Source organism: Ailuropoda melanoleuca, chromosome 2, assembly GCF_002007445.2.
Source record: "Ailuropoda melanoleuca isolate Jingjing chromosome 2, ASM200744v2, whole genome shotgun sequence".
Taxonomy (NCBI): Eukaryota; Metazoa; Chordata; class Mammalia; order Carnivora; family Ursidae; genus Ailuropoda; species Ailuropoda melanoleuca.
In genome coordinates this window covers 1,617,749-1,644,149 of record NC_048219.1, presented here as the reverse complement: position 1 = coordinate 1,644,149, position 26,401 = coordinate 1,617,749, and the positions used below count along the sequence as shown (strand labels likewise).

The following is a 26,401-nucleotide window of genomic DNA, read 5'->3' as shown; positions in this document are numbered from 1 at the left end:
TAGAGTGTTTTAAGTGATATAAAAATAATCAAGCAGGGAAAGGAATGTTGGAGAGGCAGCAGGTTTTAATGGGGTTTTTTTTGTTTTTTTGTTTTTTGAAGATTTTATTTATTTATTCGACAGAGATAGAGACAGCCAGTGAGAGACGGAACACAAGCAGGGGGAGTGGGAGAGGAAGACGCAGGCTCATAGCGGAGGAGCCCGATGTGGGGCTCGATCCCACAACGCCGGGATCACGCCCTGAGCCGAAAGCAGACGCTTAACTGCTGTGCCACCCAGGCGCCCCTAGCAGGTTTTAATGTTTAAATAACATGATCATAGTTGTAGTCTTCAAGGAGTATGAGATTTAAGCAGAGATGGAGGAGAATGATTATCTGAGCTATTCTCTTATGAAAATCTGTGGTTTTCCTGCAGCTTTTTCCTTTGAGAAATGTTGGTTAGCTATACCCCATCTTCTCTATTCTTAAATTCCAGTAGGCAGAGTACTACTGGACAATACCTGCCACTGTGAATGTAGATATATCTACCAATTCATGCTCTCTGCCCAGCCATTCCTGTATGACTTGCCTTTTATAAAATCCTACACTCGGCCCAACCCTCCTCACCCTCAGCAGATGACCTTGTATCTTTGTTTAGAATACTGAATACATTAAGTATGCCTTTTTTAACCTTCTGCTGGAGCTACCAACCTGACTCCATCCAAACTCTCATCGGAGTTTCTTAGTTGTCCCTTGCAGTCTCCTATATATTCACTGCCTTAGACTTCTTTGTCCTTGTAAATCTTCTGAACACACACCCTCAATCCTACACATCCATTTAGCTGCCACTGAAACTCGCTGTTCTTGTCTCATCCAGGTTTCCCAAGAATAGTCTATAATTTTGCTACTTCTCTGTTCACTCTTAACTAACATCATCTGCTTTCTGCCCCCAGCATGCTGTCTTATGGTTTTTTCACAAAATGTAACACTACTTGTTGCTCTCTCCTTTTTTTTCTTTAGTAAGATTTATTGCATATAATTTCTTTGCAGTTAAGTTCACTCCCTTTAGCATTCATTTCTGTGAATTTTGACAGACACATAAAGTCGTGTAATCACTGCCACAGTCAAAATAAAGAACAGTTCGCTCACCGAAGAGAATTCCCTTATATTTGGGTCATGTTCTAATTCTGTTATCATTCAGCACGTTCTTAGGGTTGGTTTCATCTACTCTGATGGTAGATGGCTCCCAGTGGTATATGCAGATGACTTCCAAATTTTTATCTCCATACTCAACTTCTCTTCTGAGTTTCTGTCTTCTGTTTCCTGTTGCCGGCCAAATATCTGTTTGGAAATCCCAGAGCCATCGCGGATTTAACATGTCTACTATTGAACTAATCACCTAGTTCCCTAAACCTGTTCCTTTATCTCAGTTAATGGCACTGACTTTACATAAGCTAAAATCCTGAAGCCGCTGTTGATGGACTTATTGCTTGAGTTACTCATCTTTCGTGTATAATCATTAATAGGGTTCTCTGATTATTGCCTGATACGGTTGTTGAATTTGTACTCTCCTCTCGGTTTCCTGCTGTCACTGCCTTAGGACCTCTCATGCCCCTGGCATGTCCAGTTTTGCCCCCCTTCGGGTTCATTCTCCACCAGGCAATCGTCTCTTTAAAATGTAGATCTGATTTTACCACACCTTTTTCATATTTCTGCTTAAAACCCTTTAGGATGTTGGGTGGCATTGGGCAGCATTCACCTTCAAAACAAACTCTACCCTTCTGCTTTTTACTAAAAGATCTTCTTGTTGTGTTTAGTTATAGTAATAATCTTCTGAATATATATGCATAAGATCTGTATGTTACTTTTTGTGTATTTGATTAATCTCAACACTATCAATAAAGTGTAGTGGTCAAGATCAAGACAACAGTCAGACATGCCTGCACCTTAGCCTTTCCCCTGTCTGTCTCTGTGACTGTGGGCCAGTTTCTTAACCTCTGAATTTGTTTTCTCGTCCAGAGCTTGAAGATGACAATTGTATTTACTTCATAAAGTTCTAGTAAGCGTAAAATGTGGTATATGTAAAGCACTTAGCACAGTGTCTAACACATGATAAGCACTCTGTAAATGTTAAATATTAATACTTCTATTTTCAGCTAGTATTAAGGGACCAAATGTTCCAAAGAAGAGATGCTCAACAAGATGATACCACCTCAAGAGTTCTTAATTAAATCCTGAGCATGAAATGGTAGAAAGTCCTTCACAATAGTCCCTTATGTGTGTATAAATTTGATTATAGAGTCTTTTGTGCCCATTGTATCATTTAACCTTCACAATGGCCAGACACCTCTGATGGTGACCACTGCTGTCATTTGGAAGGGAGGAGGTATGCTTAGAACAGTGAATTTTACCAGGAAAATCTATGCCACTGAAAAGCTTTAGACATGCATTTAAGGAGAGGATACTAATAACATTAACTTCATGTTTAGGTCAGGAATAGAAAATTAGGGAAAAAAGCAGAGAGAGAAAAAGGAATGGGAAAAAAATGAATAGCCCCCAAGTGGAAGCAGCCTAAAAGTCCATCAGCTGACAAATGGATAAACAAATTGGAGGGTGTGTGCATATATATGCAGACTATTATTCTGCCATGAAAAGGCATGATGTACGGATACATGCTGCAACATGTATAGACCTTAAAAACATCATGGTAAGTGAAAAAGTCACAGAAGACCACATATCATATGATTGTTTATGTGACATGTCCAGAATGGGCAAATTCTTTAAGACACAAAATAGAATTGTAGTTGTCAGAGGTTGAGGAGATGGGGAGGGAGTACTAATGGCTATAGGCTTTCTTTTGGGGATGATGAAAATGTCTGAAGTTAGATAGTGGTGATGGTCGCACAACTCTGTGACTGCTATTGTGAGATAATAGAAAAAATATATAAAAGATTTGATTTATTTATTTGAGAGAGTGAGCAAGAGAGAGCACATGAGCAGGGGCACAGGGAGAGGGAGAAACAGACTCCCCTGCTGAGCAGGGAGCCTGATGTGGAGCTCAATCCCAGGACTCTGGGATCATGACCTGAGCTGAAGGCAGACGTTTAACTGACAGAGCCACCCAGGCACTCCAATAGAAAATATATATTGCTCTCTGTCACCCATTACAGGCACAGACCTCCTAAAACCCGTGTAATTTACTAAGTGATAAGAACACTTGTTCTAATTTTGGCCTTTTATCTCCATCAATGACACAGGGCTCCTAAAAGCCTTGTAAATTTCTAAGTGGTAGCACTAAGATCGTCTTGTTCTACTGAGGGGACTCTAGGTGGAGTGCTGGATGGCTCCTGGGTGGGGGCTGGTAACCAGAAAGACCAAGTCATTGGAAGTTTGGAATTTTCAACCCCATCCCCCATCTTCCTGAGAGAAGAAAGGGACTGCATGTGGAATTAGTATTTGATCATACCTATGTGAGGGAGCCTCCATAGAATCTCAGGGGTAGGGGGTTCACAGAGCTTCCAGGCTGGCAACCATGTCCACACCAGTAATAAGTAATGTACAACAACTCCAGGGATGGAAACTTCTGTACTTGAGACCCTCCCAGACCTTGCCCTGTCTATTGATATCTCTTCATCTGGCTGTTCATCTGATCATTTATATCTTTTAATAAACTGGTAAATGCAAGTACATGTTTCCCTGAGTTCTGTGAGCTGCTCTAGGAAATTTATTGAACCTGAGGAAAGGGTGGTCATTGGAACTTGTAATGTATACTGGTTGGCCACCTGGGCTTTCGACTGGCATCTGAAATAGGAGTGAGGAGAACAGTCTTGTGAAACTGAGCCCTAATCTGTGGGATCTGACATCCTCGGGTTGATAGTGTTTGAATTGGGTTAAATTGTGGGACACCGAGTTGGTGTCATGGAGAATTGCTTGTTCTGGAGGGGAAAACCCCATATATTGATGACACAAAGTGTTCCAGGTAGTAAAGGAAACACACGATAGGAAATAACTGAGTTTTTCCCTACAAAGGGAAGTGGAAAGACTGGAGTTTTTCTATTACAGCTATAAACAACTGAATTTTATGCTTTAAAAAGGTGAACTTTGTAGTACGTTAACTATTTCTCAATAAAGCTATTATTTTAAAAAAATGAATAGGACTTCGAGTGGTTGTGTCACCAGCGTATATAAGGATCTGTCAGAGGCATCAGCCTTAGAATTTAATGCTAAAAACGCTGAAGCTAGAAATGAATCCAGTTAGGGAAGTTACAGCTTAGAAATTTAGGAAATAGATTTCAACAAAATCATCATAATCAACAGTACCAGACATGGAGGAATGTTGGGGTACAACCAAAAACCACATTGTTTTTTGAAGTATTTTATGTCTGAACTATGTATTATTTTTACTCTATCTTATTGTTTTACTAGTAGCTACATCTTATCTGAGTTTGAGAGGGTGTTCTCAGCTAGGTAGTAAATGCGCCACTGTAGTAGCTATTCTGGGGGCATTCATTGTTTGATGCCACAAATATGGAACACCTGACTGAGCTGTGAGAGCAGTGTCGGTACTTATGGATGAAACACATAGGGGATCTGTGTTTTAGAAGTAATGATTCTGCATTTCCTTAGTTCTTAGTTAGCTTAGTTCTTGTATATTTTTGCTTCACTTGAGCCACTCTGGATAAATCCTCCTACAACTTGACCTTTCTTGTCCTTCCAGCTGTCCATCCCATCCATTTATCCATCCAACTGTTCAATCCCCTGCCTTTCTAGTCTGTTTCATAGACTAGCAGATTATTACCCCAGCTATCACAGCTCTTTCTGCTTTGAGATCTCTCTTGGAAACTCTCCAGTAAAGTTTTCCAGAGAAAATAGTTTCTCTATGTTATTTCCAAGAGTTGTATAGACAGTTGTTGTTTCAAAGGTCTAAGATCCAGACTCTCGGGTTAAGCCTTCAGCTAAGGCTCTGTGTCAATCCTCATCTCTCCCTAATTTTACTTTGTTTTGGCCAGTCCTTCACGCCTGTTTAATAGTTGCTAAGTCCCACATTGTTGCCTTGATGCTCTCTTCTCAGCCTACAGCGTGCTAAAGAACCTGTTGACAATTTTTTCAGTATGGTTGTCTCCACAAAATTTTCCATTCTGTAATTCCTCGACTCTTAACACCTAAATATAATTCTATCAGTTCACAATATTTGGGAACTCAGTGAAATTACAGAGAGACAGATGTGTAAATCTAGGATGGGTAAGGTGAAGAAATGAGGAAGTACATCTGTTAGGATGTGTTTTATTACTCATAGTGGCTCCCCCAGATTAAGGTTTCAGTAGTCTTGGGCACTTTGCAGAGCACTGGCAATGTGGTCTCACTGATGGTCAAATGGGAAGGTGTTTTTTTCATCCATTTTCTTGCATATTCAAGGCAATGAGCCTTAGTGTTGAATTAGAGGTGAAAAGCATTAAGTAAACAGAAAGATAGCTACTTGTGTTGTAGTCTATTGTCTAATTATCTGTGCTGTAGTGATTGACATTTCTTCATCTGCTGGACTTACCTTCAGTTGCAGTCTATTTTGATTATGGTAGCAGTGGTACAAAAGCATTTGTTAAAATGCAGAAATGCCTAGATTAATGCAGAAAGAGCAGCTAAATATAATACAGACACTTAGAAAATATGCTGATGGTCTCACTGGAGTCATCTTTCCTCTTACTGCTGACAGAATTGCATATGCACTGTCCTCTGCCTTTTGGGAACAGATCTTTTCCTTTAAGTCACTTTGCCATTTTATTTTCCTCATGACTTGACGTACTATGCCCTAGTGGTGACAGACAAGCTGTTCTTCACACTGCCCTCCCTTGTTTAACTCCACATCCTCTCCTGCTACAAAACAAAAGACTTCTTAACCAAAATTTAAATGAAGCTGGAATTCAGATGAGAAAGTATAGGAACAAGCCAGAGTTAAGAGTCAGGGTGTTGTGTTGGGAAGGGCTTTTCAGTTACATCTGTGTTTTAATTCTAGATCCAACCTCTCTACTGTTCCTGGGGTTGGGGCAATTGAGTTAACCTGTCTGTATTTCAGTTTCCTCATCTCTGAAATGGAAATAATATACTTCTATTGCTCAGAAGGAGACTGAACCCGTGTTTATTGTTGTAGAGAGACATTAACTTTGGATTGGATTTTGCTTGAAGGACATTTATTCATTAACAGGAGACCAGTAAGATGCAGTCCTTATCCTCAAAGGGCTCACACTATAATATTGAATTCTTAACTTGTGTTCCTGTCTTTGTGTAGAATTCAAAGACACATTAAGTGTGTTGGTGGTAAAATTTTTAGTGCTGGTGGGGCAGGAAATGGTCCTGCAGAGTAGGAGGCAAATTCCTAGCTTTGATATGCTTCAGAAACTAGAGAAACATGTGGTCTTAAAGATTGTGAAGTAGGTGATTGCTAGTGGTGGATTTATTCTCATCCACGTGAATCCATTTTTTTTTAAAAGTTTTATTTATTTAAGTAATCTCTACACCCAGCAATAGGGCTCAGACTCACAACCCTTAGATCTAGAGTTGCATACTCTTTTGACCAAGCCAGCCAGGCTCTCCCAAGTGAATCCATTTAAAAATCTTTGGATCTTAAAGTTCCACATTCTTAAGTTTTTGAGTCATTATCAAAAAAGAAGACTTTTCCTTGCCTTAATTTCAGAGTAATTAAAATGCATGCTTTCTTTCATGGTTTTTGTGTTTGTGTTGTTTCTAAAAATACACACTATGCTCACTCCATTCCAAAGGCAAGCACTAATATGCTTTCTGTCTCTGTAGATTAGTTTATATTTAAATGTCATATAAATGAAATCAGAAAGCAGAAACTTTGATCTGTCTTTTTCACTCAATAGATATATCCATATTGTTGCATATGTTAATAGCTCATTTTTTAAAAATTACTGATATACTATGGAGTACCATAATTTGTTCACCTATTGGTGGACATTTGAGTTGTTTCCAATATGGAGCTATTAGAGCAGAGTTCTGTGAACATCTGTCTAAAAGTCTTTTTATGGATATATTTTGTCATTTCTCTTGAGTAAATATATAAGAGTGAAATGGCTTGGTTCCATGTAAATGTATGTTTTAACCTTTTAAGAAACTGCAGACCATTTTCCAGATATTTATGCCATTTTACATCCCCACCAGCAGTGTATGAGAATTTCAGGCTCTCCTTTCTCTGGTGAATTTTCTTAAAACCTTTCCCCCAGATATGTTATATATATTTTATGTGAGTCTATTTCTGGATTTTCTGTTTTTCGATTGATCTAGTTTTCTTTCTTGATGCTAGTACCACACTGTCATGATTTCTGAGGCTTGTAATAATTCTTATAATGAGATAGTATTGAGTCCTCCAACTTTATTCTTTTTCAAAATTGTTTTGGCCATTCTAGGTCTTTTGCTTTTTTATGGTAATTTAAATTTTTGCATTTTTTTTAAAGTTTTTAATCTTAATTTCAGCACAGTTAACTACGTTAGTTTTAGAATTAGTTTCTCTACAAATATTGTCTACAAAAAAGCCTGTTGGTTGGGGCGCCTGATTAGCTCAGTCGGTAGAGCATGCGACTCTTTTTTTTTTTTTTGACAGGTGTCAAAGATTTTATTTAGTTCATTAATTGAGGGAACCAGTATGAAATTACAACTTAAGCATGTGACTCTTGATCTCACCCAAGTCCCATGTTAGGCATACAGCATACATTAAAAAAAAAAAAAAAAAAAAGCCTATGGGAATTTGGGTTTGTGTTGAATATTATAGATAGAATTGATATCTTACAATATTGACTCTTCTGATCCATGAACATGGCATATTTTCACAATTTGTCTTCTTTAATTCTCTCAGCAATGTTTTGTTTTGAAGGTTTTAATGTACAAGTCTTTTGTAATTTTGTCAAATTTATACCTTTAGATCCTGTTATAAATGGTATTTTTTGTTTCAATTTTTTTTTTTAAAGATTTTATTTATTTATTTGACAGAGATAGAGACAGCCAGCGAGAGAGGGAACACAAGCAGGGGGAGTGGGAGAGGAAGAAGCAGGCTCATAGCAGAGGAGCCTGATGTGGGGCTCGAACCCATAACGCCGGAATCATGCCCTGAGCTGAAGGCAGACGCTCAACCGCTGTGCCACCCAGGCGCCCCGTCAATTTTTAATTTTTCATTACTAGTATTTGGAAATACAATAGAGTTTTTTTTTTCAGTCTCTTATATTGCAATCTTGCTAAAATTCATTTACTAGTTTTATTAGCATTTTTTTGTAGAGATTTCTTTGGATATTCTATATAAGTACTTTTGTCATTCCTGAAAAGCTCATTTCTAACCGGAGGCACCTTTTACTTCTTTTTCTTGACTTACTGCTCTAGCTAGAAGTGGTGAAAGTAAACATTCTTATCTTGGTCCCAATCTCAGAAAGAAAGCATTTAATCTTTCACTATTAAGTATGATGTTAGCTATAGGTTTTTGAATTGTCTGGTCAAGGAAATTCTTTTTTATTCCTAATTTTCTGAGAGATTCATTATTTCAGTCAGGGACAGAAATTGGATTTTATTGAATGTTTTTCTTGTACGTGTTGAGATGGTCATGGTTTCTTTTGTTAACTACTTGCTTTATATTACTTGATATTTAAATAATAGACCAACTTTGCTTACCTGAAATAAAATTTGTCTCTGGGGTAGGGTTGGTTGGTTTGTTTTTGTATTGTTGAATTTGGTTTGCTATAATTTTATTTAGGTTTTTTGGCATCTTAAGTTCATGAGGGATATTGGCCTGTGGTTTTCTGATAATTTTCATATTTGGGTCTCTGGGTAATGTTGACCTCGTAGGATGAGTTGGTAAGTAATCCCTCCTCTTCAGTATTCTAGAAAAGTTTATATAGAATCGATATTATTTCTTCCTCAAATTATTATTAGGTTTGACTGATGAAGCCATGGGAAAAATAGGTCCCATAATGAGGAGAAAATGAGTCAATCAAAACTGATTTGTAACTGATATAGCTGTTAGAATTAGCAGACAAAGTAGTTATTAAGTACAGTTATTATAACTGCATTTCACATGTCAAGAAGTAGTGACATCCATGGCATATTTAGAGAAACATAATTGATAGAAGCAGTAAACAGATATTAGGAAGGCTCTAGAAGACTTCAGTAGCACAATCAACCAACTTGACCTAATTGACACAAAACACTGAAACAACAGATACATGAGTGCAAATGGCAAATTTACCAAGATTGACCATATTATGACTTAAAAACAACTTTTAATTTCAGAGGATTCACGTCAAAGCAGGTATGTTTTCTGACTACAATGCAATTAAATTGGAAATCAGTAAGAAAAACATCCCTGGAAAATCCCCCAAATATTCAGAAATTAAATTACACACTTGTGCATAACCCAAGGGTAAAAGAGGAAATCAAAGGGAAATTATAAAGTATTTTCAACTGCATGGAAATAAAACCCAAATCAAAATTTTGCTTGTATATATTCCTGTTGCTGTAACAAATCACCACAAGCCTGGTGACTGAAAACAATACAAATTTATTATGTCACAGTGTGGGAGGTCAGAAGTCCAAAATTAGTTTCATTGGACTAAGCTTGAGATAGCAACAAAAAATGTATTTTTTTCTGGAGACTCTGGGAGAGAATCTGTTCCCTTGTTTTTTCCATCTTTTAGAGGCTACCTACATTCCCCTGGGCTCTGGCCTTTTCTCCATGTGCAAAGCCGGCACCATAACATCTTTCAAATGTGTCTGATTCTGTTGCTTCCCTCACAGTTGTATGGGCCCTTTTGATCACATTGGGTGTACTAGATTAATTAAGGATACTAGGAGTCTCCCCATCTTGAGATCCCTTAAGTTAATCACATCTGCAAAGTCACTTTTGTCATGTAAGTAACCTATTCATAGGGTGCAGTGATTGGGACATGGACATCTTTGGCAGTACATTGTTCTGCCTACCACACTGCTCATGTAGTATTTAGGTGGCAGTTTAACCACTAAATGCACTTATTAGGAGAGAAAAACGGCTTCAAATGAATGACCTCAGGCTCCGTGTGAAGAAACTATTCAAATAATAAATAATGTAAGATGAATAAAGTCTGAGATCTAATGTAAAACACGGTGACTATAGTTGATAGCACCGTGTTATGTAACGGAAATTTGCAAAGAGAAAAGAACTTGAATGTTCTTACCACCCCCTCCCTAAATAGATATGTGGGGTGATAGATGTGTTAATGAACTAGATGGAGGGAATCTTTCCACAGTGTGTGCATATATCAGATCACCACAGTGTACACTCTGAATGTCTTACTAGTTTATATATCAGTTATACCTCAACAAAGCTGAGCTTTTTTTTAAAAAGAAAAACAAATTAAACCCAACTGAAATAATAAAGATAATAGGGGAAATTTAAAAAATAGAAAACAAAACAATTAGGAAAAAAGACCAGTACAATGAAAAAAGTAATTATTGACAACATTAAAAATATTAACAAACCAAAATAAAAAAATGAACAAACCTAGTTTGACTCTTACCTTGACAATGTGTAATGTTAAAGCTGGAAGTAAAAATTGTTTTTAATTTTTACATTTTTATTTTAATTCCATTTAACATACAGTGTTATATTAGTTTCAGATGTACAACGTAGTGATTCAACATGGAAGTAAAAAATTTTTAATTGTGTTATGGATGTATGTTTTTGGTGGAATTCTGTCTAGAATCCTCCTTCTGTTTCCTTTTTTGGTTCCAGCACTAGACCCTGGGCAGACTAGTTTGTACTATTTAAACTTACGTGAAGAACTCCTAGAGCATTTTAACATATGGCAGGAAGCACGATCACCAAGCCATCCATACATTTCAAATAGTCACCCCTGAGAAGATGCTGAAAAACAATGACAGACTTATTCCCTAGTGGTTTTTTTTGGTTAACATCTCTCAGTGACTCATCATTCTTATGTATTTTATCACCATTATTAGTTTTTCTAGTTCAGTACATCTCCATTGTAAAAACTTACCCTTCTCTCAACTGGGTTCTTTCTTTGCTCTGCCCCAATTTCTTAGAAAAATGATCGAATTTTCCTAGATTCTTATAAGGATCTGTGAAGATTAAAAAGACACATTAGGATCCCCAGCCTCAAGAAACTTCAGATAAAATTCTTGAATATATTGTAATCAGAATAATTTAATGCCAACTTCTAGGAATTAAAAACCAGGATCTTAAAAAAAAAGGGAAATAACATGTGAAAAAATGATAGGAAAGAGAAGAGATTAGAACTGGGTGTTAAGTGTGGGAACTCTGATTGGAAGTTTCATTATTGGAACATTCTACCCTTTATATACAACCGTGTGACAATGTAGGAGGCCCTTCAGTAGTGAAGTATCTATTCTTAAGTCTTCATAGTGTTGTGTTTCTTCAGTCCAGAGACTCAGACTCTGGACACACTCATCTTAAATCTTAGAGCTAAGGAGTTCATGTTATATTCCAAAAGCATAAAGAGCTAGAAAAGAGACTTTTTATAATTCAGGGTCTCTTATTTGGATGTTATGTGGCCATGTTAGCTGATTTGTGCCCTTTAGGCACTCCTAGACCATCTCATTCTTATTACTGGACCATGGGGAAAAAAATTAAAACCTCCTCCCAAACCAGAAAATGCTCTTCACAAATGTAGAAAGGAGTTTTATTTTTGAATAAGCATTAAGTGAGCATCACATGCAACCCACTAATGAGATTACAGAAGAATGAAATCTCACCCTTTCCTAAAGCCAGGCAAATAAAATTCATTACATACCTGTTCTCAAGGTAATGATAATTTGTCCTCATGTAGCAAGACTGTACCAGCACCATTTCTGTTGTATCTAGTTCATCGGAAATTCTCTTTGTAGTTGGGGTGTCCATCTGTGTTAGTCATTTGCCTTTAACCAGAGGAGAAATTAAACTCTGCATATGTTTATGATAAGCAGGTAGTTGCCTAGAAGAAACTCCCATGATTACAGGGAGAGAGATGGCTCCCAGACCCTTAAGAAAAACATTCCTGAGTCCCCCGGGAGTCTTCTTTAGCATTTAAAAAGATATACATATATATCAGACGGACAAAGGAAGGATTTACAGTTACAAGCTTTCTTTAGGCAAAGATCTAAGAAAAGGGAAAGTAGAAAAGGTCTTTTCCCTTTTTGGCACTAGAAAAAAATTGAAATTTTATTAACCCTTAACAGTTTACTGGGCACTTACTTAACTACTGAAGAAATAATAAAGAAGAAGTGGTCTAGTAAAGAAGCAAGTTCATGTACATCTACCATGTACATGTACATTACCAACATGGTATCGTCAGTAAAAGTTGTTTTCAGATTTATATTGCATAGCTAGTGGAATACTTGGGACTAAAAGTTTACCTTTCCTGTGTAGTCACCTCTTTCACATTCTTTTAATCTCTGTGGAATGATGGTGCTTCCACTTTTTGGTATAAAACAAATGCTGTCGAAGAGCTCCATGAGTTCTCCAAGTCCACTGTAGATCAAAAAACAAATGTAAAATTCTAACATCTTTGGTAAGATTAACAGGTTTATTTTTTAAAGATTTATTTATTTATTTATCAGAGAGGGAGCAGCAGGCAGAGGGACAAGCAGACTCCCTGCTGAGCAAGGAGCCCAGTGCAGGGCTGGATCCCAGGAACCTGGGATCATGACCTGAGCCAAAGGCAGACGTTTAGCTGACTGAGCAACCCAGGCATCCTGGAAGGAGAAAATCAACAGTTCTTAAAATTTATTTCAGTAGTATTTTTATAGAGAACAGCCCTAAAATCGAGAACAAAATACTTCCACTTCAGTCATGTAAGATAAAACAAGATTGAAACAATGAGTAAAAATCTTCACACTCTTTGGTTTCTTCAAACTTTATTGTTACAAATATTGAAAAACAGAGGAAGGCCCCCATTGTTCAAATATTGTAGTCTGAGTCTTAACATCAAACTTCCTCATTTCCTTCCAGACTTTACGTAAGTATTTTACATGGTAATAATTGTAATATGGATATAATTTTTTATTTTGCCATTTATCTTTTTTTTTTTTATTATATTATGTTAGTCACCATACAGTGCATCCCCGGATTCCGATGCAAAGTTCAATGCTTCATTAGTTGCGTATAGCCATTTATCTTTTTTAACTTAATCTGTTTTTAAGCCGTTAGCCTAATCTAACTAGCCCAAAGCCAAATCTTTGCTATTAGAAGCAGCTCATAAAAATCTTTGCTGTGACTTGGTCCTGGTCAGTTGGTTGACACTTCAGCAGTGTAATTCCATCTTAAGGTGTACTTCCTACAGACTAGTCAGGAAGTTTTTCTTTCTTCCTACTTACTGTTGACTAAAGTGACTTAATAAAAGTCATGTACATCTAGGCCTTTTATAGTTCTTTATTGCCTATTATTTTATTTTTCATGATTTACTTGCTTTCAGATACCAACCTGTGAACTTTTCTTTTACTCCCTTAATAAAAATGTAGTAGATGGAACATACAGGAATTTTGACTAAGTTAATTTGTTATGACAGTTCCTACTGAAAGATTGAAACTATAGAGGTTTACATTCTTGTTTGCAGTTCCGTTTTAAAAAAACAAAGATTATAAAACTACGTAGTGTACATATACTTGCGTCTTTTAAATGCTGGCAAGAAATTCGGCCAAAATTTTCACAATATCTCAGAAATAAAGATATTTTTTCCAATTTTTTATCTGTCTATAAATATATTTATAAGTGTTCCTCAATGGATTTATCTTACTTTTATGATTAGAAGAAAATACATGTGGGGCACCTGGCTGGCTCTGTTAGTAGAATGTGCGACTCTTCATCTCTGGGTCATGAATTCAAGCCGAACATTGGGTGTGGAGCCTACTTAAAAATTAAGAAGGAGAAAGATTATAAGTTTTTTTTATAAAACCCTGCATGTTGGAAAATATGTAAGGAAGCTGACCATTTCCATCCTTTTTTACTAAATTTCTACCCTCCAAGTTCCTCCTCCCAATTTTGGGGAATTTTTCTAAGTCTTAAGGTGAATGATAGTCTGTGTATATGTAGGAATTGTGACTGGCAGGACTAAGAGGAGAAAGAATAGTCTAGATACAGAAATAGCATTATGCTAGTGATAGGAGGCATGTGTGTCATCCTTGTACTTACTATACACCATTGTTGGTATCTCTTAGAGTCAGGAGTTCAGACTAGTAACCAGGACTTTCGTTAGCACCCATACTCCTGCAAAGAGACAGTGTATGTTCTCGATCATGTTTTACACACACGCCATAGCTCTACAGGATGCATTCTGTCTCTGTCTCTTAACTATTGATTATTGATTGTGATCCATTGATTATTCTTATGTGATCTACCATTTTACATAATAGTTTTTCTCAGTATTCTAATTATGTCAGGCTTCAGGGAAGACTGTGCAAAATTACATGGGTTTAATAAAACTCAGTCAATTTATGAGTCTTCTCTGTTAGCCCCCTTTCTCCGAGCCCAGCACTTACCTCCTGAGTTTCAGAGGGAGAGCTGTTAGCTTTTAATTTGCAAGATTAGCATCTTGACTCCAATAGAGGCCATATAAAAAGTAAATGAAAAACAGGGGACTCTTCCTTCTACTTACAGGAATGACTTGTCAGGCCTTTACCAGATGTCATTAAAATGTATTGCATTATGCTTTCTTTTTTATTTTTATTTTTTTTTAAAGATTTTATTTATTTATTTATTTGACAGAGATAGAGACAGCCAGCGAGAGAGGGAACACAAGCAGGGGGAGTGGGAGAGGAAGAAGCAGGCTCATAGCGGAGGAGCCTGATGTGGGACTTGATCCCATAACGCCGGGATCGCGCCCTGAGCCTAAGGCAGACGCTTAACCGCTGTGCCACCCAGGCACCCCAGTGCTTTCTTTTTTAAAATGGAGTCATTACCAGTTATAATAGTTTTGATAACACAACTTTCTGGAGTCTGTATTCCATTCCAGGGGTGAGAGTTGAAAATGGGAACATTTCTAACTTGATGCAGTCTTGGCATAAATTCTAAAACCTCTGTCAGAGAAAAGACAAAGCAGCTTTCTAAAACCCAATCATTAAACTTGTCTATGTCCCCAGTATTTTTCTGAATTTCTCTATTAGTCATTTCCTAACAAGAGTACTCAAGGAGAACATCATTTTTCTGCCAATAATGTAAAAATTGGCAAAAGTCTTGAAATCATAGTATTGCTTTTTTGTTTACATTTCCTTATTTTGTATTTTAAAGTAGTGGAAATTAAATGTGCCTTTAAGAGTTGGATTGTTATGAGGGGTAGGGGAAGCTGCTCTAGGTATCTCTAAATTATGATCATTATGAATCTCATACAGAGGTTATCACTTGTCCTATGGTGCTTTCATTCAAGACAAGGGGGAAAGAATCCATGTCTTTGTCTTGGGAATGTCAGTATGACATCTTTTACATAGAGCTGCTATTGTTTCTTTAGTCAACAAATTTAAGTGCCCACTCTGTGTAAGGAACTCTGCTTGGCATGGTGCATGATGCCTTAAAGAATACTTTCAATAAAAGAATAACCCAGTCAGATCAATTATTTATAAAGGCCATCCATCAGTATTGTATATGATGTCTTAAAGTAAGAATCAGAGACAGTTACAAGACCATCTTATAGTAACACCACTGCAATAATATGGGCCTAATCTAAGGTGTAGTCATTGGGAATGGACTAGAAAGGACAGAACAAATCTGAGACAATGTCTTAAATGTAATTCTCTTATTTTAGCTAAGTCAAGATTAATTGTCCTGTAAATCAGAGTTGATGTCTCTGTCTTCCTCCCCACTCTTCTCTCCTCCCCACTACAGCACACCCAAAGTTTAACGCACCTCTCCATCAGTAATGGTAGGAGAGGGGATGCATATCATAATCTCTCCAGACACTAGATATGTGTGTATCTATGTTGAGGTTTTCAAAAGGTTGCATAGCTCCTAAAGAAGCATGTGTTTTCTCTCACTTCTTTTTGTGAATTACTACTTTAAATCAGAACTTTAAATAGCCCCTTAAACAGAGTGACAATTTCTGCTGCATAAGTAGCTCTTTTTAAAAAAGCATGTTAAATGTTATGTTGTCCATGAAAGAAATGGGTATTTTGGGGGGATTTTTTTTTATGGTTTTCGGTTGTGGGTACGGTTGATAATCATGTTCTTGAAAAATAAAGTCTGTCTATGTCTTTGGTTTTTGTTGTTTGGAGGAAACCACTCCTGAGTGTATATTTGATACCAAAGAATCCTCCAGAAAGTGGTCTTCCCCTTTTCTCTGAATGGAATTTAGAGCCAAATTTATGCACATATGAAATAAAATTTAAAATAAAATATACGTGTTTCCTAAACTTTAACTCTTAAAAAGGATTCTGCTGTGGAAGCAGAATTATTCACATTTTGAAGAGATGCACATAAAACAGACTGGTTATATAAAATTGGAAAATCCATAAAAAATGAAAAGGAACCACTATATACATACATACATACATGAATATGCATATACAATATAAGACTGAGGCAGTAGGAAATTTAAACCCATGCATGATCTTAATTCCATACTTTGGGAAAATAGTTTACTTTGAGTAGGTCACCAAGAAAAATAACAGTCATCTAATGTTTTCTTATTCATTACGGTCCATGAGGGGAAGTATTAAAAAAAAAAAAATTGAGGTGTGTGTAACAAAGGAGATTTACAAGAGTATTTTTTATGATGGTGCAATAATTTTGAGAAGAATGATAAATGTTTCCTTTGCCTTGTTCCCCAGAACAGTGTAAGTGTTCATATTCTGCTGTTCTTCTGAAAAAGAGTAGGCTGTCCAGAGATTGGTTGGTTTTGCTTGATGAGTGATCTTTTATTTCTGTAGGCAAACAACAGTACAGGGTACCTTTCAGCTTTGTGTTTATTCACTTCTGATAATTATTTGTTAAGTGGCCTTTCTTTGACTCTTCTCCCTACCCATCTACCTGTCATACCTCACTTCTGTCTGTTGACTCATGTGTTGACTTCTGTAGGATCCTTTTAATATATTCTATTTGCTATCTGATGTTTAGGCTTTAAATTGTACATCCAAATGTTGAATGATTTTGTGGAATTTGCAAGCCAAATGAATATTTAAAAATCCTTTGTAGACTTAATTTTCCATCTAGAATCTCTGATACAATATAATCAGTAAAAAATGGGTTATCTTTCTTGGTTTCCTCCCCAGCAGGGTGAACAACTAGACTGACAGTATTGATCTGAAATGAGAACTGAGTGTTGTAGAAGTGCGCCTAGCTAATGAGACCTTAATCAGTGTTCTTTTGTTGTCTAGAAAGCTTTAAAAAACAGACGCTGGAATTTGATTTTTTTTGTAGCTTAAAGGAACCTTAGATACCATCTAATCTCACTCCCCTCTTTATAGTTAAATATGCAGGTGCCTGAGAAGTGTGACTTGCTTTAGATCACATAGTTAATTAATAATAGAAGCAGACCCAAGTCTCGAATTGGCTGGTGGGCCAATTTCTTGTATAGATACCACATACTGAATTATGTGTCCTAACCATGAAATAGGAGGAACCTAGGACACTGTTTGGAAGGCTTTACGTACTGATGTGAGCGGTTTGTGCCTAAGAAATGTGCTGGTGCGATCTCTGGGCCACAGCCACACAGTTGTTCACTTGATCATTCAGCTGTTTCTTCCACATGGGTGAAGCCCTCTTGTGTTCTGCTAAATTTGAATACAGGTATCATTTTAGACTCGGTATTTCCAAACATCGCTTTGCAGTGGGAAGTAATGGCCCTGATCTTGTATTTCAGCTCAGACAGCTATAACTGCACCAAAGATGTGGAAGAAACCAAAAGATCGGACCCGAACCACTGAAGAGGTGTTAGAGGCAGAAGTGGAGGTAAGGGGCAAAGTAAGTCTCTTTAGCTTATCATCAGAGTAATGGTGCCATTCCCTAAGACAAGTATGGTTTATATCTATTTTTTGAGATACTGCTTTTCAAACAAAACATGACATATCGAGCTGAGTCTGATTGGTTTTGGTCCACCTACAGAATCTTAAAAAACGGTTTTTGATACCATGTTCAGTTTCATCTCATTCTTGTCTCTTTTTCAAAATCGCTCTTCTAAAATGGAAAAACTAAGTTACTGCTTAATTTTTTTATTAATCCCCAACCCCCTCAACTGAATTTTTCCTTCTGTTAGCTAGATGGAAAGGCTACTCTGATAAAGAAAAATGGAAACTTTTTTTTCCCAAATACTCAGCAGCAGTGGTGGTAGAAACCATCAAGTACATTTTCGGGGAAATGCATTTTGGATCTGTCATCTTTTAACTGCATCCCAGTAACAACTTTTCACATATGACTTGTCTGTTTGAACTAACCCATACCAGATTTTGCTGTAGGTTACAGCATGACAAAAGACCATGTAAGGAAGAAACAAGGGTAGAATTAGTCCTAAGGAGTGTCCTATCAGTTTCATAGTCTATAATCTCAGTATCCTTAGTCCTATGTACTGAAGCCTATAAATGAAGAGTAATCTAAAAAATCTGTATGTTGCTTTTTTCTTTATGAACTCTTAACATCTACTCTATTAAAATAATTTTTATTAAATGCATAAGGTGATTACATTAGAATATACAGATTAGTTTAAAGTGACTTTAAATGCATTTATTTCAAAAGGCTTTTCTATCTAGTTATAATTCTCACCCTTTCCAAGCAGTTCACAGTACCCCTTTGTTACTTCCTCCTGTCCTGTCACTGCTCTTACATGATGCTCTACTGATGTCACAGTTAGTTCCATAGCAACCACTAAAATGTTTCATAGAAGTGATTTCAGTGTGTTTATCAGGGGCTAAGAATTGGCAGGAAGTTGTAGAGGTGCAAATAGTTGCTGCACTTGTCTTGCAGCTGAACAAGAAAATGTTGCTCCTACAGAGAATAAAATACCTTCCAGAGGCAGGGGAATCTCATACATTCCTGGTATGGCTGTAAGAGCTTCATAAACTGGTTTCTCTTTAGATTCCACTGTTTTGTATTCAGTTTCTTCTGTTATACTTCATATTCCTTTGCTAGATTTCTAAGCATTTTTGAATATTAAACGGGTAGGCCAGCACTACTGCAAATATTCATCCTCTTCTTTAGGTCAGGGTTTGGCCAACATTTCCTATAATGGTCCAGATAGTAAATAGTTTAGACTTTGTAGACTATATGATCCTTATCACAATTTCTCAGCTCTGTTACTGTAGCTCAAACACAGCCATAGACACTGTATAAATGAATGAATGTGACTATATTCCAGTAAAACTTCATTGACAGAAATTGAAATTTGAATTTCATATAATATCCCTGTGTCATAAAATATTCTTCTTTAGAATTTTTTCAGTGACTACAAATGCAGAAACCATCCTTACCTTGCACACTGTACAGAAGGGGATGAGCCAGATTTGGCCCATGAACCATAGTTGGCTAAAACCTGCTTCAGGTTGTTATTCTTCATACATGAGAACGGTTTTGACTCATTCTGAATTAATCACTTTTTTCTTAACCTGATAGTTTAAAAGTATAATAAAAAAGAGTTTGATTATTTGCACACAGACCTTTTTTTTCCCCCCCAGAAATCCAATTCCTTGTCTTTCCTATAGTTGAGCATTTATTAGAGTAGTTTAGTGCATACTGTCATTATCTTTATTTTCACTGATCCTCAAGCTCTCCTTTTCTTAATAGATTTTTCTCAGCCTTTAAAAGAATGTGTTTCAGATATTAGCGTGTTTTAGGTTATATATTGGGCTGTTAAATCATTGCAAATATTTAATCAAATTCTATAAATTATACCCTAGAAGGGTAACGTGAAGGGTGATTCATCTTAAAATTGCTGGTCAAGGTATCTTAAAGTTTGTTTTAAAATATTAAGATATTTCATCAGTTATTACATATGTAGTTGTCTGGTCTTTCTGGCACTTTAAATACTCATGAGTGCAATAGGAAGTTTTATCAACTAACATCTTCTTTTAACAACTCCCTATAAAAGTTTAACCTTTAACAGTCCAGCCAATAAGGTGTTTTCTTTCTTCAATCTGGTTTTGTTAGTAAACATTTTAGGAACTGTTAGATAGTTGCAAACTAGTTTAAGAGAGCTTCATCCAGCTAAAAGAAAAATAATCATCATAAATATTTATGCAGCTAATTTTGTGATTCCCTTGAAAAGTATCCTTCTAACAGTGTTCCTCAGACACCTCAGTGATTTTGTGTTCTCTGAATTATGCTTTGTCATTCATGGAACCAAGTTTCTCTATACCTCTTCTTCCAGTTAGAAATCAACTTTCCAAGTAATACATTCTCTACTTACATCCAATAGATTTTCTTTTGCTGATTTTAGGTACAGAGAAGAGGACATGATATATTTTTTCTCTAACATTTTTCTTCATTTTATAAGCTCTGAAAAAAAAACTCCATAATAATTGTATAATGTAGTTATACTGCTCTTTAATAAGTTTAAGTACCATTGATAGACTCTGATGCCAAATTATTAAAGATCTTCTTGATGATCTATACTTAATTAGAAGGTGACATTGCAAGGTCATTATAAGTTAGACTACAATAGAGCGTAGAATAAGAAAGAGTAAGGTTGTTGATTCATGATTCAAACTTGGGAGATCTGTTTTTTTCTCAAACTTTAAAAGATGCTCACTCTGCGCCATGTTTTAAAAAGAAATTATTTCAACCTTTATTTTCTTGAAATTTTTATGTCTGTCTTTCTTTTGATGGTTTCCATGTTGTGTTTTCCTGTTGCGGGAGTAGAGAAAGCACACGTGCACATATGGGGTGTGAGTGTGTGTTTGCAAATTTGTGTTTGTATGTTAGAAGAAAATTGACTTGTAGTATACCTATTATAATATTTCACTTATGTAAGAAAGTAGGATTTGTAACTCTTTAATTTTTTTAAAAAACATAATTTTATGAATCAATTGAGGTAACCACTTGCTTGTGTATATGACGTTCTTTTATAAAATCCTCTGTTGAATGAATTCAACAGAGCCTCTATTTTTTGCTTTCCTAGCATGAATTTATCAGTTAGAATGTCTATTTCCTCTGAGTGCTTCTTCCAAAGGCTTGTTTTGTTTTTGTTTTGTTTTGTTTTTTTAAAGATTTTATTTATTTGACAGAGATAGAGACAGCCAGCGAGAGAGGGAACACAAGCAGGGGGAGTGGGAGAGGAAGAAGCAGGCTCATAGCGGAGGAGCCTGATGTGGGGCTGGATCCCGTAATGCCGGGATCACGCCCTAAGCCGAAGGCAGCCGCTTAACTGCTGTGCCACCCAGGCGCCCCCAAAGGCTTGTTTTTTAGAGCGCTTACCCTTCATGATAAAGAAAGACATAAAGTTCATGGACAACTTTGCATCAAGGAAATTTGATGGTTCATACATGGCCCTCAAGAAATTTTTTTTTTAAGATTTTATTTATTTAATTATTTAATTTTTAGAGAGAGTGCATGCAGGGAGAGGGGCAGAGGGAGAGAGAGAAGAGAATCCCAAGCCGACTCCACGCTGAGCAAGAAGCCTGTCATGGGGTTCCATCCCACAACCAACTGAGCCACCCAGGTGCCCCAAGAAATTAATTTTTGTTTGATATCTGAAACTGGTGGTCAAAAATCATCTGGTGAATAACTTCAATTCTGTTTTGCTTTTTATAAAAGTAGGATGCACCCGCGGCGCCTGGGTGACACAGAGAGTTAAGCATCCCACTCTTGGTTTTGGCTCAGGTTGTGATCTTAGGGTCTTAAGATCCAGCCCCACATCGGGCTTCGTGTTCAGCATGGAGTCTTCTTGAGATTTTCTACCTCTGCCCCTGCCACCTGTGTGCTCTCTCTCTCTTAAAAAGAAATAAAAATAAATCTTTAAAAAATAAAAATAGGATGCACCAGAACCCAGGTTTCTCCCTCTGTAGAGGAATATATGCCAAGCACTTTTCCATATGTAATTTGAATAAGGGTACAACCACAGAGTTCTAAGAACTGATAAAGTAGATTTTAACTAACAAGTGACCTCCTTGTAAAATGAGAGATGATCAACTTTGTAGGACCGTGATACTTTATTCATCAGACTCTCCATTTAGCAGCAACAGGAACACAAAAAATACCTTCTAATGTTTCTTTTTATATTTGCTGAGCCTTAGTGGCAAGAGTAGGAGCGCTTGAATTAGATTTCTGACTAGGACTCTTTCATATCCAACAAGTGCAAGGATTAACAGTTCTTTCCATTCTAACCTTTGGTACATTTAGATTTCATTAGTCATGTTAAAGCATTTCAGTAGCCATGTGACTTGTCTTCTTATGCCAAGAGATGAAATGAGAAAAGTGTTTTAAATAAACTTAGCATTCTAGTACCATATGCTGAACACAGACATCCTTTTTTGTAGTGACATGTTTTCTTGTGTCTTTTGAGGGGATAGGTGTAGATTTTCATGCATATTTACATGGTAAAAATCATGTAACCTCTGTGTTCACTTATGCTTTAGCCTAAAGCTGAAGAGGAGCTTTCAGGTGACAGAGTACTTGAATCTGAACAGGATAAAATGAGCCAAGGGTTTCATCCTGGAAGAGACCCCTCTGACCTAAAAAAAGTAAAAACTGTGGAAGAAAATGGAGAAGCAGCTGAGCCTGTACGTAATGGTGCTGAGAGTATTTCTGAGGGTGAAGGAATAGATGCTAATTCAGGCTCCACTGATAGTTCTGGTGAAGGGGTGACATTCCCATTCAAACCAGGTAAGTGAATCCCTGCCTTCCTGTGCATGTCTTTCCTTCTCACCTTCACTGTTATAACCTACAGCAATGTTGGTTTTTTGTAGAGAAGTATTGGGTGGAAGATAAGAGGCTCGTCATAGTGTAATATTTACAGAATAGATTAGCAGGCATAAGTTAGTGACTAGCAAATCCAGGGAGTTCTCTGTTGGCGGAAGTGATATCTGATGCCAGTATTCTGCTTTTACTGGCATTGGAAGAGCAGCTGGCAAAGGATATCAGTGCTAGGCTGGTGGAATACGACAAGAGGAATTTAATTTTATTTAGGTTAATTGAAAGGACTGTTTCAATTCTCTTTTGTGTTTATCATTTCACAAACCGTAATCACTTACTACATGTAATACACTGACATTTTCTACTCTAGTCTCTCCTTTTTAAAATGTTGGGTATGGGGTGCCTGGCTGGCTCAGTCGGTAGGGCACGTGACTCTTGATCTCAGGGTCATGAGTATAAGCCCCACGTTGGGCGTGGAGCCTACCTAAAGGGAAGAAAAGAAAGAAAAAAAAAAGAATTTAAAAATGTTGGTTGTAACTCACTAATTTCAAAATGGAAATGTGTTGACAGAAATCACTCTGTAGAACTGAACTGTAATCATTAGAAGCAGTGTGACTGGCTTATTAAGCACATGCAGTATGAGACGTGCCCTGTGAAATACATGATAAGCCCCAGAGGCTCTTTCATCTTTAGACACCATCAAGTCCATTAAAGTCTCTCCCAATCCTATGGAAACTATGGTTGACTTTGAGATTTTCGGAGTGATTTGGCATGGACATGTGGGAAAAGATGGTTCACTTGATAGAAGATTTGGGATAGGTGCAACGTTTTTCTTAGTCTGACAAATCTTAATGACTTCTGTGTGAGATTGGGTTTGAATGTAAAATATAAGACATCAAATTTTGAATGTAAAATATAAGACATCAAATTAATCTTAGACAGAAATTAGTGACATACAACCAACATTTTTGAAAATGGAGAATAAAAAATTGTCATTGTATTACAGGAACAAGGGTAATATTGTTTTAAGAAATATTTATTTCGGGGCGCCTGGGTGGTACAGCGGTTAAGCGTCTGCCTTCAGCTCAGGGCGTGATCCCGGCGTTATGGGATCGAGCCCCACGTCAGGCTCCTCAGCTATGAGCCTGCTTCTTCCTCTCCCACTCCCCCTGCTTGTGTTCCCTCTCTCGCTGGCTGTCTCTATCTCTGTCTAATAAATAAATAAAAAATCTTAAAAAAAAAAAAAAGAAATATTTATTTCTTTTATTTAAATTTGTAATTTGTTCTGAGTCATAGAGTCATTATATTTCTTATTGTGAGTTGTAGTAAGAAATGTTTGAAAGTCACTGATTGATACCACCTTAATATACTGATCTTTTCACTACCAGTAAACTGCTGCCAATGGGCTTTATGAAATTATAGGGATATGCTATAGTAAAAAAAAAAAAAAATTTTTTTTAAGATTTTATTTATTTATTTGACAGAGAGAGAGACAGCCAGCGAGAGAGGGAACACAAGCAGGGGGAGGGGGANGGGAGAGGAAGAAGCAGGCTCCCAGCAGAGGAGCCTGATGTGGGGCTCGATCCCAGAACGCTGGGATCACACCCTGAGCCGAAGGCAGACGCTTAACGACTGCGCCACCCAGGCGCCCCCTATAGTAAAAAAAAATTTTTTTAACTTTAGGACTCAGTATACTAAAATTACTTCTAAAGATCTAGGCTTGTGTCAGATCACAAAGCACTTGTGGCTACCACCAGTCCTTTAGGAGATTGAGACACTATTGTCATTTATAGAACTGTGTCAGAGTGTGTGTGTGTATGTGTGTTGTTTTTTTTTTGAGTAAGTTCAGAGTACACATGACTCTGAGTCCCAGTGCTCTACTGACTGAGCCAGCCAGGCACCCCTATCAGTTATATTTTTATTCTTCAGTTTGGCAAGGAAAAAGTACCCAACTATAGGCCCCAACTATTTTGAACAACTAAACTGTAATATACCCTCACAGTGGAAAAAAGGCAATTAAAAAATTTTTTTTAAGATTTTATTTATTTATTTGACAGAGAGCACAAGCAGGGGGAGTGGCAGAGGGAGAGGGAGAAGCAGGCTTTCCTCCAAGCAGGGAGTCCGATGTGGGGCTCAATCCCAGGACCGTGGGATCATGACCTGAGCCAAAGGCAGATGCTTAACCAACTGAGCCATCCAGGTGCCCCAGCAATTTAAAATTTAGATCCCAATAAACTGCCTGCCTTTTAATGAATATAATAAGATATTAAGGATTTGGTTGAAAATATCTGTGGTGTTCTCACAAACCATCATGAGTCTATCACCTACATAATAAGAATCACTAATATAAAAAAGGACCCAGAGTACTATCATGAAGTGATCTGGGGCCTGATTTTGATAAGAGTTTTGTTAATTAGAAGAAAAATACTGTGATATGCTTTTCTTATCCAACAAAAATTTCAGGAAGTTCTCCAACTTTATATAAGGAGATCAGGATTGTGAGAAATGATAGCGGTAACAATGGCCATAGGAGCAAAGTGAGTGCTATGTCAAAAAACTAATTTAAAATTAATATTAAAAATATTGTTGGTGGGAATAAAAATAGTGCCACTACTATGGAAAACAACATGGGAGTTCCTCAAACAATTAAAAATAGATACACCTATGACCCAGTAATTCTACTTTTGGGTATTTACCCAACGAAAACAAAAACAAATTCGAAAAGATATATGCACCCCTATGTTTATTGCAGCATTGTTTACAGTAGCCAAGATATGTAAGTAACCTAAGTGTGCCCTGATAGATGAAAGGATAATGAAGACGTGTGTATATATATGTGTATGTGCATGCATGGTGTACACATACACACAGTGGATTATTAGTCAACCATAAAAAAAGAATGAAAGCTGGCCATTAGCAACAGTGTGGATGGATCTAGAGGGTATTATGCTTAGTGAAATAAGTCAGACAGAAAAAGACATACCATATGATTTCACTGATATGTGGAACCTAAAAAACAAACAAATAGAAAAACAGAAACTGATAAATACAGAGAACCACCTGTGATTGCCAGAGGATAGGTGGATGAGGGGTGGGCAAAAAAGGCAAACAGATTAAGAGGGTCAAACTTCCAGTTACAAAAAAATTATAGGGATGAAAAGTACAGCATAGGGAATATAGTCAATAATGTAATAACTTTATATGGTGACAGACGGTTAACTACACTTTCCATGGTGATTGAGCCTTTCATAATGTATATAATTGTCAAGTCACTATCTTGTATACCGAAGCTAATACAGTATTTTGAGTCAACTGTACTTCAAACATAAAATAAACCATAGTTAGGGGAAAAAATTGTTTGTAGCTGCTTTTAGCCTTTTCAGAATCTCACAGAAGTTATTTGTGTTTGTTTTGTGTCCTTTTGCCTTTTTCCCCTCCAAAATAACATTTCCAAGTGAACAACCAAAGTATCCTTCTTTTACATGAAACCAAAGAGTATTATAGATTCATTATTTCTGAGCTATTTAAAGGCTTGGTAGTTTATTTAATGAGTTTTATTACATGTTTCTGGCCAAAGTCTGCTTAATGTGTATATTAAGTGGTTTCT

General features: G+C 36.8%; 1 protein-coding gene and 1 long non-coding RNA gene across 29 annotated transcripts in view; one reads left to right on the top strand and one right to left on the bottom strand.

Moving 5' to 3' along the window:
* The window catches only part of EIF4G3 (eukaryotic translation initiation factor 4 gamma 3), a 315,445-nt gene that overhangs the window by 210,923 nt on the left and 78,121 nt on the right, over positions 1-26,401 (top strand). For 24 of the 28 annotated variants that reach the window (XM_034645782.1, XM_034645798.1, XM_019808886.2 and 21 more), the window contains 2 exons: positions 17,816-17,916; positions 22,518-22,764. In XM_034645782.1, coding sequence (XP_034501673.1) covers positions 17,816-17,916; positions 22,518-22,764 — 348 coding nt within the window. The remainder of the gene's footprint in view (positions 1-17,815; positions 17,917-22,517; positions 22,765-26,401) is intronic. The other 4 variants (XM_019808876.2, XM_019808883.2, XM_019808877.2 and 1 more) reach the window with 1 other exon arrangement.
* LOC109491036 lies at positions 10,822-11,834 on the bottom strand. The gene is made up of 3 exons (XR_004621385.1): positions 11,783-11,834; positions 11,009-11,090; positions 10,822-10,875 (listed from the first exon to the last, which is right to left on the bottom strand). It is a non-coding gene; the product is annotated as an uncharacterized LOC109491036 (long non-coding RNA).